Consider the following 20,249-nt stretch of genomic DNA (forward strand, 5'->3'; position numbering starts at 1 on the left):
CCTGAGACTACATAGTGAATTCAAGGTCAGCCTGGGCTAGAGTGAGACTCTACCTCGAAAAACAAAAGACAAAAACTAAAAAACAACAAGAACAAAAAAAAAAAAAGAGGATTTGGGAAACCACAGCCAACAGCCAAGGCTTTCTCTCCTCATCCTGCTTCCTGCTCTACTTCCCTTCCTGGGAGGTGTGGGGTGAACAAGAGCTTAGTTATCTGAACCCAGCAAGAACACAAGGAAGAAAAAAAAATATCAACAAACCTCTCCATACTTCTAAGACGGCGTCCTTCCAAATAACTATGCACCCCTTTTCCTGGAGCATTAGAGTGGAATTCCAACATCAGTAGGGAGTTTGGGGGAATTCATTAGGGTTGCATCCTCTTGGGACACAAGAGTTGACCACGGTCATTTGAAGAGAGGAGGCAGGTGTTTTTAAAAAAGAACTTTATTTTAAAATTTTTTACATACTCTTTGGGTAATACAGAATCAGCTTAGGCTTGTTTTAGAAGCTTCTGGGACTAATGTCAACTCTAAATCAAGAGCAATAGCTTATTTGATTGGTAGAAGGATTAGAAAAGATCTCATGATTTAGGATAAATAGATGGCTACTGAAGGCAGGCCTCATGTAGACAAGAGGCTTTCTTGTAGCACTCATAGTTTTTAAATTACTTGTCACAAATATTAAATACCTCACCACATTTACAATGATATCCACATCATATTTGCATCTTTACCAGGGTTTCCACACTTAACAGAGCACAGAATTCAAAGTTGTACAGACATCAGAATCATAGTTAATTTAATCCCCCACATTAAATAATTAAAAACTAGATTCTACCCAGTGTAGTCTCAGTCTCCACACCGACATGTACCTCTTACTGACAGAATGCCACCTTCCCGGGCACTCCAAGGTCATGAAACATTAGAGTCACGATGAGAATGTGAAATCAGAACGAAAGTCATCCAGGAATTCACTGTCCCGGGAGGGGTGAAGACACATCCCACCCCGCAGCCCAAGAGTTCCACCCACGCCCAACAGGCAGCAGGGAGGAGGGACATGTCCTCCACCATCCGCTGGGTGGTTTCCTGGGTGTTCCAAGCGGAGGGGTTGCTCCCCTCTACCATCCTTCCTCACAGCAAGGCCCAGCCCCAGTGTGATCACAGAGCAGGCCCTTAATCAAAACAAGCGAGGAAAGAAAGGGTACCCGCTAGCTCTATGCCAGCAATGCAGCCAGGATGGGAGCTTTCCTGTAATCCTCATACAGCCCTGGGATTGCCGCCCCCATTTTATAGATATGGAAACAAAGGCTCAATTTTTGCCAAACGGGGAGTATCAAACAGAAAACCCAGGGCTTGTCACTCGGGACTTTTTCTATTGACCACAAAAAACAAGGGGTCAGCAGTAAATGGGAATCCCAGGTCCAAGACGGCTAGACTGGATCTCAAACACTAGAGCCCAGTGAGCACGTGGGACCAGCCCTGGCCTGTGTCTAGGAGCTTGGTTCTATGTCACTATTCAAGTTTAAACAAGTCATTTAAGCACTAAGACTGGATGGGCCCACATGGTGTCCCAACATGTGAGGGGACTCAACAAAACCATGTGAGGATCATATTTGCAAAGCAGTTCCCACCCAGAGCCTCTCAGGCCACTGGGTAGCAGGAGGCTGGTGAAGGGTGCGGTGATCTGGTGTATCACGCACCTCACACCCCGTGAGGATCGGTTATGGCTAAGGTTCTAGACTTGGAAAACCACACCAGTCTTAGAACACTTACACCCCCACTTCCGGAAAGACTGCACAGAAGGGCCATAAGGTCAGAGAAATTGGCTTTGGATACTTGTCAGATGAGAAAGAAAGGTAAACATGACAGATGAAATCTGCTTGACACGCCCCAGCTCGAAGTCTATGACCCACACACAGGGAAGAGTTGGTGTTTCCCGGGTACGTGGAGAGCAGCGCTTCTTGCTGAAAGCCCAGTGCGCTGGGCCCACTGCATGCTTGCACACTAGCTGCCTAGTAGATGTTTGTTTCTTCCACAGAAATGTAACTTGAAGACAAAGATTGCATCTCTAAGTTTTTTGATTGTGTGTGTGAGAGAGAGAAAGGTCTGAGGACTACTTCAAGTGTGTCTGTGCCTCACCTTTTTTGAGAGCGGGTCTCTTGCTGCTGCAAATGAACTGCCAGATTAAACAAACATCAGACTAGCTGACCAAAGTCCTTCAGAATCTCCTGGCTCCACTGGACTCCCACCGTCACACGGCATGTGGCACCACATGGGTACTGAGGAATTGAACGTGGGCCAGCAGGCTTTACCAGCAAGCTCCTTTAACGGCCAAGCCACCTCCCCAGCCCAGAGATTGTATCTTTTTACACCTTTCTTCTCCACATGGAGAGCGAGGTGGGCCAGTTAAGATCATTTGCTCACAAGGACCAGCCTAGCCAGCCAGGGTGATGACATGACTCTATCCCCAGAGTAGTGCCTTGGGAACAACTTGACTCTGGAGTACTGAGCACACTTCCATGTCCTACACCAATCACTGGTACCCCAGAGCCCCTGTACCTAGCCAAAACCACAATTTGGGAGAGTTTCTTTGAGATGTGAAATGAATACTTAGGTAGAGATTCCAATCAATAGAAAGCGATTTGTGAAAATGACATCATCCAGTTGGGAAAAACAAAGTCCAGCTTTGGCCGCCCCCTTGGGGAAGGTGGATCATGCCTCTACCTGTGTGGAAGGAGAGGATACCATCTAGAAGGAATGTTAGACGTGTGCACCCATGTGTGTGGCAGGAGGCTGGCCTCACACACGCTGTTACAGGGAAGGCTGGGCCTGGTTCCCTGCCAGGAGCAAGAGCCCCAGAGCTTTTGCTCACAGAAGCCCCCAGAGTAGAAAGAGAAGGCTGTAAATTGTTCAAAACTCTTCCCAGGCTGGGGTAACGAAGAGACCAGCCATAGAAAAAAGAAGAAGAAAAAAACAGGCACCCAGTTGGGGACACATGCTCAACAGTGAATGGTCCGGAAGCCAGACAGCGTAGTTTTCCCAAACAGGTAAATGTCCTCATCTGTGCCCTCATTCAGATGTTTCACCATGTTCTTCTCAAAGAGGAGGGGGTGGTAGGCACCCATCGTGCAGGCGCTGTCAAAGAACTTCTGGTGGTAGTAGCATACGTCAGTCTTGCGCTTGGATGGAAGGAATTCGTAAACGTCGACCCGGTCGCACAGCGTCATCATTATGATGATACCTGGAGAGGTGAGCAGAGGTGAGTCACGCCACGCAGCCAACGCGAGCAGCCCGGACACCTGCCTTCATGCGCACAGCTGTTCATGACCCTGGCTTAGGCAAGACATCACTTCGGGTTTTTCTTTATTCCTGATTCTAGTCTGAGTCCTGATAAGCCAATCCTGGCTGACCGTTCCTTGGAACACAGGACTTTGGCACTTTACACCTTTTTATCCCCAGCACAAAGATCAGGTCTGGTATATGACCAGGCAGGTCATCCCTCATGAAAGAGGATTAAAGGATTAAAGGACTCCATGGGTTAATGAATTTATCAATGGGAAGAGGACAAGATAAATGAGCCGATGAATGAGACAATGCCATCCTGTACTTAGTACTCCCTAGCACTTTTACATCCTCAGAATCTTTATGAAGGGTACAGCGCTAATCACCTTAATCACTCTGCCACCTTGTCACAACTGATGGGGACAATTTAGAAGACTATCTTATATGGTACTTAGATAAGCAGTGCCCAAGAAAGACTTCTTCGTTAACTGGGAGGAAGCATGGTTGGAAGAGCTGAGGAGGTGTGGCCTAGGCCGGTGCTGTCTGAACACTGAGACGCAAGCTCACCCGGGAGGCAACGGGACTCCTGCGACTACCTATCTTTGTGCCCAAATGGCTGAGCTGTTGTCTGAAGGACTTGCCTCCCCACTGTGTCTCAGGCTCTTCACCTGCTGCAGGGAGAAATCAATGCAGTCCTCCTACTACATAGGTTCTTGTGAGGTGAAATAACATCAGTTTTAAGATCCTTTGCATTAATTACGAATATACGGACATTCCACAATGGGGCAGTTCTCCACTGAGAGCAAAGCTAGAAACTGCTAGCAGCAGCTTTGTCCCTCAAGCCTCGGTGGGGAGAGGACAGTCCTGTGACTGGTTCCAGTGCTACAGCAGCGTCACTGACAAGATGACTGATGACAGGCGATAACACTGTCGTGGGGGAAGGACAATGACTAGGAGGGAGACAGAGTGGTGGGGGGACAGCAGGGACAGTGGCAGGGCAGTGGAGCGACAGGAGGTATATTCTTTGGGATGTCAGCTACCATCCAAAAGGTTCCAGGAAGAGCCCCCAGATGCACCTACCTAAAAAATGAAGAAGAGGGTATGAAGGGGACATCACATTGCAAGAGCCCAAATGCCTTTCCCTAAGGAGTGCCTCCCTCCATTGGTAAACTTAGTTGCTCTTTTATTCTGGGAACACTGAGCATGCCAGACCCACAGAGGTTAAGTAAAACACAGTTATTACATTGAAGGAGTTTGCAGTATAGTAAGAATTAATTATGAAGACATTGGGCTGGAGGGATGGCTTAGAAGTTAAGGTGTTTGTCTGCAAAGGCAAAGGACCCACATTAGCATGATGCACAAGGGGATGCACGCATCTGGAGTTTGTTTGCAGTGGCTGGAGGCCCTGGCATGCCCATTCTCTCTTTCTCTCTCTCTCTGTCAAACAGATAAATAAATACATAAAATTTAAGAATATTAAAAATTATGCAGACAAGTTACACAGTGCTGAGTATCTGGGGTGATCCTGTGGGAAAATGGTATACTGTAGGGACCCAGGGAAGAAGGATCTGGCCCTCTGAAGAGCCTGTAGACTCAGGGAAATGGCTCAGTGGTCCAGCCACAGAGAAAGGAAGACGAGCAGTAGACAGTGAGGACTGCCAGGTGTGGAAAGCCGAAGAGGAGAGTCTGTGTCAGTGCTCAGAACCCTTATTCCTAACCCACCCCCATCAGCTGCCCCAGCTCCTGTACGCCCCACACCACCAAGAGCTCACCCACACCTTCTTCCCGGGCTAGGGCTCGCACATTCACTAGTGTGGCCTCATAAATCAGGGAGGGGGGTGGGGGGGGGGGAGGTTCCTAACTTCCTCTCTCTCAGGTTCCAAATATGACTCTGGTACAGCACTATTACCAGTTCTGTCTTTATTGAAATGCATAATATTTTATTCATTTTATATATATATATATATTTGTTTGTTTGTTTTGTTTTGTTTTTTGAGGTAAGGTCTCACTCTGGTTCAGGCTGACCTGTAATTAACTATGTAGTCTCAGAGTGGCCTCGAACTCACAGCAATCCTACTACCTCTGCCTCTGGAGTGTCACCACACCCAGCTTCATTATAATTTTTGACATTATAACTTTTAAAGATACCATATTAAATTAAAATATCATTTTAATTTATTTAAATTGTTTAATTAATTTATTTAAAATGTTAAAATTAAAATACCATTTATCTTGATTAGTGAGTTTTGAGATACTTTAAATTGTAAGCCTAAGACAAGAGTCTCATTCTGTCCATTCTGGCCCTATCTTCTCACCTCCTCCTCTTGCTGGTGGTGTACTTCTCTAAAGTCCTCTTTGCCTGTCAAATGCTCCCTGTCCAGGGCATAGGCCAACACTACCTCCTCCACAAAGCTCTCTCTGCCCCTTACTACCTAGACAGAAGGGGTCCTCTTTCCTATGACACCACGGTGGTCACTCCTTCTTGGCTCAAACTGACTGTGGCCTCTGACACTTGACTGAATTCTCCCAGCAGACGCCTTCAAGGATATGAATACGCAGAGAAGAAAATCTCAGCAGTGTTTTGGTGAACTAATGGACGAACAAGACCCCAGAAGAAAACCAATGTTTTCTGGAAGCAAACACACAAGGCATGCTCCAGGTACAGACTCACCAAGCATCCCGGAGGAGGGTGGGTTTGGCTGAATCTCCTCCGGAGAGATTTCCTGAATGATGTCCCACAGCTCCCAAGGCATCTGAGGTCTGAGGATGTAAAAGGGCTGACTGGGATGCAGCTTGCGATAACTCTTATATTTATTAAAGAAGTTGTAGTCGGGGTTCTGGTACCACTGGAAAAGAAGGGAGTGGTCTGCTCAAGAAGAAATGTGCTCTTTACAGACCATCGTTTTCATCAGTACACATTAACCCTTCCCTGGGAGCAGGTCCCAGACTTCTCCACATCACAGATCTTATTGGGTAGCACAGTGGCATGTAGGACATAGTCTGTGCTTGTGGAAATGTTGGGCTTGTAACCTTGGGACAGCTTCAGACTTCGGGACCCTTGCACCTTACAAGGGTATCAGCTAAAGGAGGTCTAGGCACTAACATCATCTTTTATTTACCTTTCTTGTTTGTTTGTTTTGTGGGTTGTTTTTTTTTATCTGTTTCTTTGCTTGCTTATTTTTGAGGTCGGATCTCACTCTAGCCCAGGCTGACTGGCAACTCATTCTGTCATTCTGCCCCAGGCTGGCATGGAACTCATAGTGCTCCTCCAACCCAGCCTTCAAGGGCTACGTATGATCCACAATGCTCAGGTACTACATTTTTTTTTCTTTAAAGGCAGGATCTCACTACATCTCCAAAGCTGGTTCTGAGCTCCTGGGCTAAAGAGATCTTCCTGCCTCCATTTCCCATGTAGCTGGCACTACCATTCCTGGTTACTCTTACATTTTCAGGGGAGAAAATGGAGGTACAGGTGTCACATCTAGGGGTTTAGAGTCCTCCTCCTGACTCAGGCAAACCTGGGTTCTAAGTGATATCCATGGGAAGCTGTAGGACTGAGGAAGCGAGGGTACCAGCAGTCTCACAGCCTGGCAGTCATTAGCGGAGCCAACTTAAGAATCCAGTGTTCCAGAGCAGTGCTGTCTGCTCTGCCTGCTCAAAGCCATTGTCTTGCACCCCACAGCAGGGAGAGGCTAACACATAGTGATAGAACTGTCCCGGCTGGGGAGATGGCTTAGCAGTTAAGGCATTTGCCTGCAAAGCCAAAGGACCCAGGTTCAATTCCCCTAGACCCACATAAGTCAGATGCACAAGGCAGATGCATGTGTCTGGAGCTCATCTGCAGTGGCTGAATATCCTGGCATGCCTACTATCCCCCCCCTCTGCCTCTTTCTCTCTAATAAATAAATAAACATATTAAAAAGAACTGTGGGCTGGAGAGATGGCTTAGTGGCTAAGCGCTTGCCTGTGAAGCCTAAGGACCCCAGTTCGAGGCTCAATTCCCCAGGACCCACGTTAGCCAGATGCACAAGGGGGAGTTCGTTTTCAGTGGCTGGAGGCCCTGGCATGCCCATTCTCTCTCTGTTGCTCTCAAATAATAAATAAATAAAAATTAACAAATAAATAAATAATAATTTCTAATAGATAAAAATAAAAGAACTGTCCCAACGCCATGAGAATCCAGCAGGAGGCCAGTAGCTCATGTCTCCTTCCTTGAAAGAGTTGATGCTGCAGACCTGGGCCTTCTGCTTAGAAAATCAAACCCGGAGACAGGTAATTACCCCTGTCCACATTCTGCTTTCCCCATCTATAAAATGGGAGCAACCATGCTTTGATCTACTTCCTTATAGTATGATGAGAAGAAAATAAGAGTTTTAGATGTTGAAAGTTCAAGGCAGATGTGTGGCACCATTATTGACAGGAATAGCAGCAACTGTTTTCTATTCCCACCGATGCCTGTTGGGAATGAGCGCATTAATGAACACAATCTACCCTAGATCACTACTGATCCAACCACTGTTACTCCTCTGGGAGACACATGCATGACATTTCAGGGCAGGCACAGAAAATAGCTGGCTAATTCTGATGACGTGGAAAGGTTCCACTCAGCTATGACCTGACAAGATAGGAACATAGAATATTCTGAGGGCAAACAGGAAAACTGTATTTCTCACGGACACTCACTTACTTACCTTTGGGATATCTGAATGGTACACGGATGGGTCCCACACAATTAGGATTCCTTCATTATACAAACTGTCCTTAAGGAAGCGCCGTTCTGTGGTGACTAACTTCAGGGAGAAAGAGAGACAAGCTTCAACTTGGGGATTTACAGGTAACTGGCTCATGATAATAACTGGCATGTCCCTAGGTACACCCGAGGCACAGAACTCCCTGTGAGAGTCTAAGCTGGTACGTCACTTAAGGTCCATGGGAAGCATCCTTGTTCTTTGAAGTCACACCTCAGAGGTGGGATGTCCAGGGCTGAGAGTTTTAATCAGCATCTACTATAATAACAGGCGGTCTCTGGAAGTCCCTTCAACCACCCACCAAGACCAGTGCCCAACATGGATACATCATGAAGGGCCAAGTCTCTGCAGCACTGTGACAGATCCCTATGTCTGTTTTTGAGCACTAGAAGGTGGCAGCTTGTGTGTGTGTGTGTGTGTGTGTGGTGGGCAGCCTGCTGGAAGAGCCAGTCCTTGTGCTCACCTTCCCCCGGGCTGGGCAGCTCAAGGCAAGTTAACCCCACCTGGTTTGAATGTGAGTGTGTCACTTGGTGGGGCACCTTTGAAAAATGTATTAATAACCTTTAAATAGAAAGTATATTTAGACCAAAGGGCTAGAGATGGCTTAGCAGTTAAGGCACTTGTCTGCAAAACCAAAGGACCTAGGTTTGACTCCCCAGGACTCCTATAAGCCATATGCACAAGGGGGAGCATGTGCCTGGAGTCCGTTTGCAGTGGCTGAAGGCCTGGGCGCACTCAATCTCTCTCTCTCTCTCTCAAATAAATAAATAAATAAATAAATAAATAGAAATATTTAAAAAATAAAATATATTTAGGCTGAATGATAATTCCACTTTAGGGAATCTATCCTAAGGAAGAATCCAAATTATTTACCAGAAGAATAAAAAAAAAATTAAAAAAATAAGAGCTAATGATGATGAAATTTTTAAAAAGAACGTCAACACAGGGGCTGGAGAGATGGCTCAGTAGTTAAAGGTGCTTGTTTGAGAACTTACAAAGTAGAAAGACATGGGATTTTTGTCACAATGAGTCACCATTAGAGCTCTAGAATGTCTTACAAGGCAGAAAACTAAGAATCTATTTTGGTCTAATTCTGCTAGTCTGAGGGACACGGAGGGTGTTTCTTTAGTTATAGCCAAAAACCGCATTCTGATTAGAACACAGAATAGCCTGGTTAGTAGGAGTTATAAGGTATTCACTACGGCTAGGGACCCAGCTGAGAAGGGGACAGGGAGGAGGCAGAGCATCTTTGCCACACTTTTCTGAATGTCTTTCAAGATAGAATCCTGTAGCTGTGAGCCTTATTTGTGCACCCCAAACAGCTGATGATGGAAAGCGATCAGTCTTCCCTTTAGCCATGTCCCCTCCAGGCAGGTAGCTTATGTCAGGGGGGTTGTAACAGTATCAGGAAGGTTCCAGATAATTCAAAATCTTCTTCTGGCACAATCTTTCTGTAGCACAACCCCCCATGTTTTCCTAGTAAGCAAGACAAGGGGTCTGGGCAGCCTCTCTTGGCTTCTCCAGACCTGCCCATGATCTTCAGCTTCACTGATCCCAGAAATCCCAGGACAGATGCACAACGCTTTTGTCTTTATAAGAAACGGTAACAACAGATGCCATTTAATGATGTTTAGTACATTTCAGATTATACTCACAATGGCCCTAGGAGCTAAAAATGGTAACTAAAAAGTTTATCCAAGTCACATAGTCTGTAAGTAGGAGAGACTGACTTTGTCTAGTCTCTGCCTCTACAGGCCCTACTTCAACCTGCTCTCCTGCCCAACACAAGGATGAAGTGAGGAGTCACATTCTTGTGAGAAGATGTCAAAAATGAGAAGTTGAAATTATCATGAGAATGTTGATATTTGTGGTTTGTTTTTTAAAGAAAGAGAATGGGTGTACCAGGGCCTCTAGCCACTGCAAACGAATTCCAGATACATGCACCACCTTGTTTATCTGGCTTACATGGGACCTGAAGACCTGGAGAATTGAATCTGGGTCCTTAGGCTTCACAGGCCTTAGCCACTAAGCCATCTCTCCAGTCCTGGGTTTACTTTTTTAAAAATATATTTTCTTTTTCTGTTTATTTGTGAGCACAGAGAAAAGACAGAGAGGGAAAAGAGAGAAACAGAAAAGGACTGTGTCTGTGAGTGTGGATGTGTCAGAGTGCCTGGTACATGTACCACTTTGTACAGCTGGCTTTACATGGGTTCTGGGGTACTGAACCCGGGCTGGCAGGCTTTGCATCAGCAAGTGCCTTCGACCCTGAGCCATCTCCCCAGCTCTTGTCTGCGTTTAGAGTGTCCCATCCAGAAGATTTCAGAAGGACTCAGTAAGCCCATCACTTTTCAGATGAATAAAGTGAAGTCCAGAGAAAGTACAGTTGTCTGAAGCTACAAGGTAAGTCTCAGCAGAGCTAAGGCCAGAGCTCAGAAGCAGGCTGCCACCAGCACGTTCTTTCTGTTGCAGCAGGGAGGCCCAACCTCCAGGCCTTCAAACAAACAGCCCGTCGTGAGGATTAGGCTAACCTCATCCTCCTGTACACAGGGCAACCGCTCATACATCTGAACTGCTTGAGATAAGTGGAAAAGTATTCCAAGAACTGGGAGAGAGGAGCAGATAAACAGTGGCTTCAGTCAGAAGGAAGAAACAGAAAACAGCCAGGACTGGATCTGGTGAAAGCAAAGGAGGAAAACAAAAAAAAGCCAGCACACAATCCCTGTGCACACACACACACACCTCAAGTGGACATGGCTCTAAGTTTATCCACATGAATCCTCACTATGTGGGAGTCCACAGAGTTCCTCAAAGAAAGTTTCCCTCAAACCTTGGGAGTTGTCAGCATGCATTTCATCCCTGTTCCAAGACTATGGTTCTGTGGTCTTGGGAGACCGCTTCCCTATGTCAAGGCTTAGGTACCTCGTTCACAGCTAGCATATCCTGTAAGGCATTGCCCGGAAGAGGCACCAGCCATGCCCAGAAGAACACAGCTCTTCTCCAGTTCTCCTGTCCTGACCGGCTTAGGGAGCATGACTGAAGGTAGGCATCCTGATGTGGGAAGAGCTCATCAGGAGACTAAATCATTCCCACAGCAACAGAGCCTGGATGAGCTTCTCCCAGGAAAAGGTTATCCCAGGGAGATGGGTATTGTTGCTCAAAAACAACCTTCCAATTATAAAGCAACAAATGCCCATAGCAAAATGTTGGGAAAAGGAAACAGGCACATATAGGAAGGAGAAAATATCTATTGTTGCATTCTTCACACTACCTCCAAATATGGTACTTTTTTTCTTCCTATTTTCCTTCTGCTATGGACTTAGCTGTGCTCCAACAATTCAGATGTTGAAGTCCTGGCTGTAATGTGATTGGTTTCTGAGAGAGGGCCCGGGCCTTCGGGGAGGTAATTAAGGTTACATGAGCTCATAAGGGTGGCGCCTTCATCCACTAAGGGTGGTGGCCCTCAAAGAAGAAGAGAGGACGCAAGGCTCTCTGTGCATGCCTGGGAGAAAATGATGACACATTTGTACATTTGGCAGCCATGTCCCAGCCAAGAAGCCAGACTTCACCTACAACCAGCCCTGATGACACCATCGTCGGGAATTCTGGTCCCCAGATGATGAGAAATAAATTTCTGTTGATTAAGCTATCCTGTTTGTGGTATTTTAGAAATATTTTTTTATTTGCAAGGAAAGAGAGAGAGACAGACAGACAGACAGATAGAGAATGTGCATGCCAGGGCTACCAGGCACTGCAAATGAACTCCACACAGATGCACCATCTTGCACATTTGGCTTAAATGTGGGGACTGGGGAATCGAACCCAGGTTCTTAGGCTTCACAGGTAAGCACCTTAACTACTGAGCCATCTCTCCAGCCCCCTGTGGTATTTTTATTATGACAGTCAGGACTGACTAAAACATCCTCTGTGTGTGTGTGTGTGTGTGTGTGTGTGTGTGTGTGTGCGCGCGCGCGCACACGCGCGGACTATGTTGAATAGATGTAGCTATGGATATAGCTGAACTTCAAAGAAAAGGTCCAAATGATGAAAGCTTTCCAAGTTAAAGATACGTATGTGTATACAGATGAACATATATGTGCATGAGTACATACATGAATACGGGCGTGTTTATGTTGTGTAAATGTGAGAGTACATTTGTGTGTATGACCCTAATGTGGAAGTTTGGCATCTTTCTCAACACACAAGACTTTTTTTTTAAAGCTTGTCTCCAGCCTTCAGGCTGAAGGAGGTGTCACCAGGGGTGGAAGTGATCTCTAGGGTACAGGAATGCAGAATGAGCTCCGGCCCCTGCAGGTTCAAGCTCTTGCTTGTGGTGCTGGCTGTGTGGTTGGGTCTCTGCTTGGATCTGTGAAAAAAAGGGGGGCCAGCTTCTTCTGCCATCAATGGAACTTCCCCTGGATCTGTAAACTTTAAATAAATCCCTTTCTCCCATGAACTGTGTCTGGTTTGGAAGTTCATCCCAGCAGCATGGAGCTGCCTGCAACAGCTGAATTTTCTAGCTCCACCTGCTCAAAAGGACCAAGAATCAGTGACAACTGGCAGAAGCGAAAACATCCAGTGGTTAGACCTTGCTTTCTGTGCCGGACCCAGGCCTTTCCCTGAGCGGGGGGCACTCTGCAGGGCAGAAACACCCAGCTCCCATGCTGCCCAAGGCTGGGGCTCTCTGTTTCCCTCTCCCCCTCTCTCTTCCTCCCCTCCCTGCTGTGTGTGTGTGTGTGTGTGGTGGGGGAGAGGGGAAGAAACAGTTCCTAGTACTACTTTTCATTTAAGAAAAACAAAACTGAAATCCATGGGCGTAAGTGATCCTCGGGCTTCACTTCCCAGTAGCTGAGGCTTCAGGCATGTAAGAGATTTGGCTGCTCTAAGATATTTAATCAGCAATGTTTCCCTGAATCAGAACACATCATGTGCCCATCAGATAAGTGCAAAGTGGCCTGGAACATCCTACTTTACTAGAAAGTACAGAAGACGTGTTAAATAAGAAAACTGACGAGAGCATGCATGCATGTCATAATGAAACAACAGTCGGTGAAGGAAACCCCACTGGCCAAGTCGGAAACAGCATGCACATCAAAGGAATTCAGAATGGTAATGGATTCTAAACCACTGAAAAAATAACAAGCCATGGAGGTCACCAATAGAAAGAAAAGAAGGAAAGAGGGAAGGAGGGAGGGAAGGAGGGAGGGAAGAAGGGTAGGAAGATCGGTATTTTTCTCATACTGTAATACCCAGCTTCTTAAACTGTGGATTACAACCCCATATGGGTTCATGTACATTAATGTGTAAAAGTTTCCTGTGGATGGAAAGATGGCCTAGCAGTTAAGGCACTTTCCAGCAAAGCCAAAGGAGCTAGGCTCGATTCCCTAGCATCCACATAAATCCAGATGCACAAAGACGTGTCTGGAGTTCATTTGCAGCAGCTAGAGGCCCTGGCATGCCCATTCTATCTGTCTCTCTCTCTATGTGTGTTTGCAAATAAACAAGCAATATTTTTTTTTAAAGTTTCCTGAGCATGAAACAACTAAAAATTAATTCAAAATAAATGTACAGGAACCTGAGGTATTTGTGGCAGTGCCTGCTTACTCCTGTTGCATTCTGTGGTTTCACTACAGCCTTGTTCTGAATTCACAACGGAGCACACTCACACTGCGCATGCTCCTAAGCCATGCAACACCCTCAAATAGTGCGCGAAACACCTCAGCACAGATCCAGGACTAACTTGCACGTAAAGTTTTCTGCTATGATAGAAGCATACTTGTTTAATTATGGATAATAAAGACTGACTATTTTCTTACCTCCATTCCTAAGCATGTATCAATAAAGGGAATAGAAAGAGTTGGATTATGTTAGAATATTTGGCATTCAAAATTGCTGTTTGGGGGCTGGAGAGATGGCTTAGACATTAAGCGCTTGACTGTGAAGCCTAAGGACCCCGGTTCAAGGCTCGATTCCCCAGGACCCACGTTAGCCAGATGCACAGGGGGCACACACATGTGGAATTTGTTTGCAGTGGATGGAAGCCCTGGCGCACCCATTTTCTCTCTATATATATCTGCCTCTTTCTCTCTCTCTGTCACTCTCAAATAAATAAAAATGAACAAAAAAATTTTCTTTAATCATTGTTTGATGAGCTGGAGATATGGCTTACCGGTGAAGACACTTTCCTGCAAAGTCAAAGGACCCAGATTCCATTCTACATGACCCACATAAGCCAAATGCACAAAGTGACACATTGATCTGGAGTTTGTTTGCAGTGGCTAGAGACCCTGGTACACTCATTGTCTCTGTCTGCCTCTCTCACTCTCTCAAATAAATAAATAAAATGTTTTTAAAAAATGCTGCTTGAGGGCTGGAGAGATGGCTTAGCCGTTAGGCGCTCGCCTGTGAAGCCTATGGAGCCCGGTTTGAGGCTCGGTTCCCCAGGTCCCACGTTAGCCAGATGCACAAGGGGGCGCACGTGTCTGGAGTTCGTTTGCAGAGGCTGGAAGCCCTGGCGCACCCATTCTCTCTCTCTCCCTCTATCTGTCTTTCTCTCTGTGTCTGTCGCTCTCAAATAAATAAATAAAAATTAAAAAAAAAATTCTGCTTGAGTTGCTCATTTGAATTTCACAAAACTCAGATGAATTTTGGTTTAGGATTAGGACAACTTTCAACTATTTTTGAGATGGTGCTAAACTGCCACTTTTTATTTACAAAGAGATATTCTCAGCACTGATAATTATCAAATCAAAATACTGACCAATTCTGAAAATTTTTAGATTCTCTTTGTCCTGTAGATCAAGATTTATTTATTTTATTTATTTATTTATTTATTTTTTGAGGTAGGGTCTTTCTCTAGCCCAGGCTGACCTGGAATTCGCTATGTAGTTAGTACCAGGCTGGCCTTGAACTCATGATTATCCTCCTACCTCTGCCTCCCAAGTGCTAAGGTTGAGGTATGCACCACCACACCCAGCCAAGATTTTAGTATACAAATTTGCTTTAGCTTTTAAGAAATGGATAAAGGAAATGTGTATCAAAAAATTATTTTATAATAAATTCCTTTATGGCTTATTATCAGTGAACACTGGATTTACACAACAATTTTATTAACTATATACCCAGAGTCACATAAAAATTTGTCAGATGAGGCTGAAAAGATGGCTCAGTGATTAAATGTGTTTCCTATGCAAGTACAAATGCCTCAGTGGGCCTGAAACTGCCCAAGTTCAAAGCTCAAGATTTCACATACCACAGCTGGGTGTGGACAAATGCATGTATAACCCCAGTCCCACAGGGGAGCAAAACCCCAGGGATATTTGGCGGCCTACAAGCTCCAGAAGCAGTGAAGGGAGACTTGGGCTCAAAACAAGACCAAGCAGTTAAGCAGTGGAACAGACCTCAGTGCTCCACTCCAGCCACTGCGGGTGAGCAATTGCCCTACCCCAGGTCTGAGTGTATGGGCACACAAAGACACACACATGTGGATACACCACACATCTACATTCTATACACACACCACCAGCGCCACACACATTAACATACACATAAGCAAGAACAAGAAAAAAAAAAAAGCCTCAAGGGTCACAAGTGGGTGTGTGAAAATTTTAAGAAGCCTTACTATAATAGAATTCTGACTACTGGCTCAATAATGTGAAAGACAGAGATAGTTAAGAATATCATTTTGCCGCCATTGTAGTAAAGGTTGCTGCAGGTAAAAGTGATTAATTAATGGCCAATACAGAGAATTTTGATGAGGAACAGAATATCAGAACAGCATTAAGTGTTTGCCTATGAACTGCAAGAAAAGATGATAATTATATAATAGAAAAATTAGATAATACCTTATTGGTGATTAAAATAAAAAAATGAAGGACAGATAACTTCTCACACAATGTACTTAGGCAAACAATATTATTTACATAGTTTTCTAGGCACAAACATAAAATTAATCTATTGAGAAAACACAGTACAAAGCCAAAGTAAGGGGGAAAGTCTCTACAGATTAATGCTATCATCCACACCTTATTCTCTAATATGAAAGCATTATGACATAGCGTATACCTATAATTGTAGTACTTGGGAGGCTGAAGCAGGAGGATGCTGAGTTTGAGACTAGCCTGGGCAAGATGCAAGTTCCTGTCTCAAAAAAAAAAAATAAATCAAATAAATAAATAAATTGCAGGTTATAGAATGAATGTTATAAAAGGCTAACAAGTGGGCTTTGGATACTGGAATTTATATACTCTTTGTATGTTTCATGCAGTCTTTAAAAAATTTATTTATTTGCAAGGAGAGAGAGCGTGGACACAATAGAACTTCTTGCCACTAAAATGAGCTTTAGATATATATGCCACATTGTGTATCTGGTTTTATTTATTTATTTGAGGGACAGAGAGAAAGAGGCAGAGAAAGAGAAAGAGAATGGGCATGCCAGGGCCTCCAGCCACTGCAAACGAACTCCAGATGCGTGCACTCTCTTGTGCATCTGGCTAACGTGGGTCCTGGGGAATCGAGCCTTGAACCAGGGTCCTTAAACTTCACAGGCAAGCGCTTAACCTCTAAGCCATCTCTCCAGCCCGTGTATCTGGTTTTATTTGAGTACTGGGGAATTGAACTGGTTGGCTTTGTAAGCAAATGCCCTTAACCACTGAGCCAGCTCCCCAGCCAAGTTTCATGCAGTCCCTGTGCCTTCTCTGGAAGTTTTGAACTCTTTCCAAATGAATGAATTTAAAAAAAAAAAAAAAAAAGGAAATTTGGAGATGATCCATTGAATAAACAGAAAGTTATCTAAATTGTACTTCTGTAATAGTTAACTTCAACTGTTATGTTAGCTTAATTGCATTAAGATAAGCTAAGTCCTAGAGGACCAGTGACGCACACCGCTGGGTGGATCTGTGAGGGTGACTGCAGAGAGCTTTAACAAGAAAGGAGACGACATCCTGATTGTGGGTGGTGCCATCCTCTGGGCAGGGCTCCTGAGTGAGGACAAAAGGAAAGAGGAGAAAGAGGCTGAGCCCTGGCATCGCACTTGCTCTGCTTCCAGGTGAGTGCCATGGACCACGCCACTCCCACTGCCATGCTTTTCCTGACACAATGCATGGCAGTCCTCTAGCCAGAAGCCAAAATAACTCTTCCTCCCTCAAGTGGCTTTTTGCCAGGCATTTGGTCAAAGGTATGAGAAAAACAACATATAACTTCTTTCAACTCATTGATTGCATACTTGCTATGTAATGCGCATTTTTCTAAGCACTAGGGTATATCAATAAACAAACATACAAATGTACTCTTATAGACCTTGGATTAGAATGGGAGAGCTGGGAAATCAGTAGATGGATAAATGAGAGGAGGAGAATGAGGAAAAATGGACTTAGAAGATGTCACTCGAGAGCCAGGTAATGTGGGCCATTTGTCGTGACCGCACTGCCCTAAGCAGGCTCTGCTACCACCCTTAGTGCAACTTGAGCAGGCCTCCTTCTCTCCTCTGGCCTCAGTTCCCTCGTTTTACAATGAAATGACCAGATATGCATAGCCCTGGGTTGAGAGACTATCTGTTTTCTGTTGTTGGCTGCTGAATCCCACCACTTCTCCAAGTCTGGAACATAGCAAGTGATCAGCAACAACTTCTGGAAGGAATAAAGGGCTAGGCTGTCTCTTACATCTTTTCTGTGATTTCCAACACCATTTGAATCACCTCAAAGGAAGTGACATCACTACAGCTGTTAAAATACTCAGAAGAGGGCTGGAGAGATGGCTTAGAGGTTAAGGCACTTGCCTGCAAAGCCTAAGGACCCAGGTTATATTCCCCAGAACCCACATAAGCCAGATGCATATGGTAGTGCATGTGTCTGGAGTTCGTTTGCAGTGACTAGAGGCCCTGGCATGCCCGTTCTTTCTCTCTCTCAAAAATAAATCAAAGCCGGGCGTGGTGGCACATGCCTTTAATCCCAGCACTCGGGAGGCAGAGGTATGAGGATTGCCATGAGTTCGAGGCCACCCTGAGACTCCATAGTGAATTCTAGGTCAGCCTGGGCTAGAGTGAGACCCTACCTTGAAAAACCAAAATAAATAAATCAAAATATTTTGGGGAAAAAAAAGAAATAAAATTGAGAAGGAAAATACTTAGTAGCAGAGGCCAGAAAGTTAAAAAGGAGATATATAGGGAAGAGAAAGGAAGGGAGGAGGGTACTTAATACGTTGATATTGTATATATGTAACTACAATGATTGAGATGGGGAGGTAATATGATGGAGAATGGAATTTCAAAGGGGAAAGTGCAGGGGGAGAGGGAGGTTATTACCATGGGATATTTTTATAATCATGGAAAATGTTAATAAAAATTGTGAAAATTCTCAGAAGACACAACCTACTAAAGAAGTCAAGAAGAAATCACACGACTAGCCAAATATCTATTAAAGACATTTAGTTTATAACTATAATTTTCCCACATAGAAAAATTCAAGGTCTATGTGGTTTTAATAGTGAATTCTATCAAACATTGAAAAAATAATACCAATTCTACACAAGATTCCCCCCAGAAAATTGAAGTGGAGGGAATAAGCGCCTCCATCAATGGCCCTTATCATGGCATCACGTACCAAAAACATTACAGGAAAGAACATTACAGGAAGAACTGCCAACCCACATTCCTCCTAAGCATAGAAGTAAAACTTGCTAGCAAGTCACTTTGAAATAAGTATGGTTTTGAGGTTGGGTGAGATTCGGATGTAAACACTGGCTGGCGGCTGAGCTGAAAAGGATAAGAGGAGCTGGCTTCCGCACCACAGGTCTCGACTGTGACTTAGGATTCAGACACGCCTTCACGGAAAGCACGCGACCACCACACTGCCTTCCCAGTTCAACCAGAAAGGACGGGGGTGCCTGCCTGCCTCCCCACTGGAGTGCACCACACTTAGCATCATACTCTTCCACTGTGTGTGTGTGTGTGTGTGTGTGTGTGTGTGTGTGTGTACACGCGGTGGGTGTGGGGCTCATCTCCTGACCAAATGTCCTTGACGAGAGGAAATTGTATTCTGCTCTTCCTCATCCTGGCAGGGATCTTGTGGGTGCTTCTTTGCTTGACAGAATGGAAGGCGAGGCAGCTGGCTACACACTAAGTGAGTGGACAATACAAAGGAAAGGGGGCAGGGCAGACTGTTAAATACCGCTTCTAACCTGAAGCTTTGAAATGAGAAGGTAAGCCAGGGCTGGAGAGATGGCTTAGCGGTTAAGCGCTTGCCTGTGAAGCCTAAGGACCCTGGTTCGAGGCTCGGTTCCCCAGGTCCCACGTTAGCCAGATGCACAAGGGGGCGCACGCGTCTGGAGTTCGTTTGCAGAGGCTGGAAGCCCTGGCGCGCCCATTCTCTCTCTCTCCCTCTATCTGTCTTTCTCTCTGTGTCTGTCGCTCTCAAATAAATAAATAAATAATATTTAAAAAAAAAAAAAGAAGAGAAGGTAAGCCAAATCCAATACCGAGTCCAACGTCCAAATCCTAAGAGTAACTTCCAGTGACATAGAATGTGCCTGCTTATCATGATCAAGAAGTTCTAGACCTCACAATATTCAAATGTTCAAACTTCAGTTCCTAAATTCTGAGGTTAAAAATATTACACTGAAGGAGTGCCACAAAACAATCTCTCAGCTAAGATGCTAGCTATTTTCAGACTTGTCATTAATGGAAGTCCGCCCGACCACACACAATGCCTTTACAAACACCTGCCGATCCACGTGTTGGGGAAGAACATGGAGCTTAAAGAAAGCTTTGGGGGTGTGAGGGATGTAGCTTGCCTTGAACGTGCAGAACCCTACGTTCCATGCCCAGCACTGAAAACAATGTTTGGGGGCTTTCAGATGCTATTGGCAAACAGACCTACATCCGATGCCACCTCGATTGCTTACTTTCTGGGCCGCCAAAGCAACTCCCTCAAACTCTCTGAGCCCAGGGGCCCTCAGGGAACATGGTCAGCAAGCCTCACAGAGTTGTCATAGAAATGAAGAAGACACAGAAAGCCCTTCGACAGCATTTACAGAAAAGTGCTCGCTGTTATTTCCCATTAGTTACCTGGAAATGCTCTGGTTGAGGCTGACAGCACATGGTGTTGCTAAGCAAAGGTAGGTTTCCCTCCCCCAGGGTCCACGTGCTTCCCAGGAAGCCACCACGTCCTCATGACCTACTGTCTCTTCTTTCAGGCCCACTGAGCACGGCAGGTGCACAGTTGAGTCTTA

General features: G+C 45.2%; 1 protein-coding gene across 6 annotated transcripts in view; it reads right to left on the minus strand.

Moving 5' to 3' along the window:
• Window positions 1-424: 424 nt before the first annotated feature.
• Window positions 425-20,249, minus strand: part of St6gal1 (ST6 beta-galactoside alpha-2,6-sialyltransferase 1) — a 141,268-nt gene continuing 121,443 nt past the window's right edge. For all 6 annotated transcript variants that reach the window (XM_045149671.1, XM_004654291.3, XM_045149670.1 and 3 more), the window contains 3 exons: window positions 7,971-8,069; window positions 5,951-6,125; window positions 425-3,238 (listed from right to left, as the gene is read on the minus strand). In XM_045149671.1, the coding sequence (XP_045005606.1) occupies window positions 2,997-3,238; window positions 5,951-6,125; window positions 7,971-8,069 (516 nt within the window). In that variant the 3' untranslated portion in view covers window positions 425-2,996. The remainder of the gene's footprint in view (window positions 3,239-5,950; window positions 6,126-7,970; window positions 8,070-20,249) is intronic.

This window comes from Jaculus jaculus, chromosome 5, assembly GCF_020740685.1.
Source record: "Jaculus jaculus isolate mJacJac1 chromosome 5, mJacJac1.mat.Y.cur, whole genome shotgun sequence".
NCBI lineage: Eukaryota > Metazoa > Chordata > Mammalia > Rodentia > Dipodidae > Jaculus > Jaculus jaculus.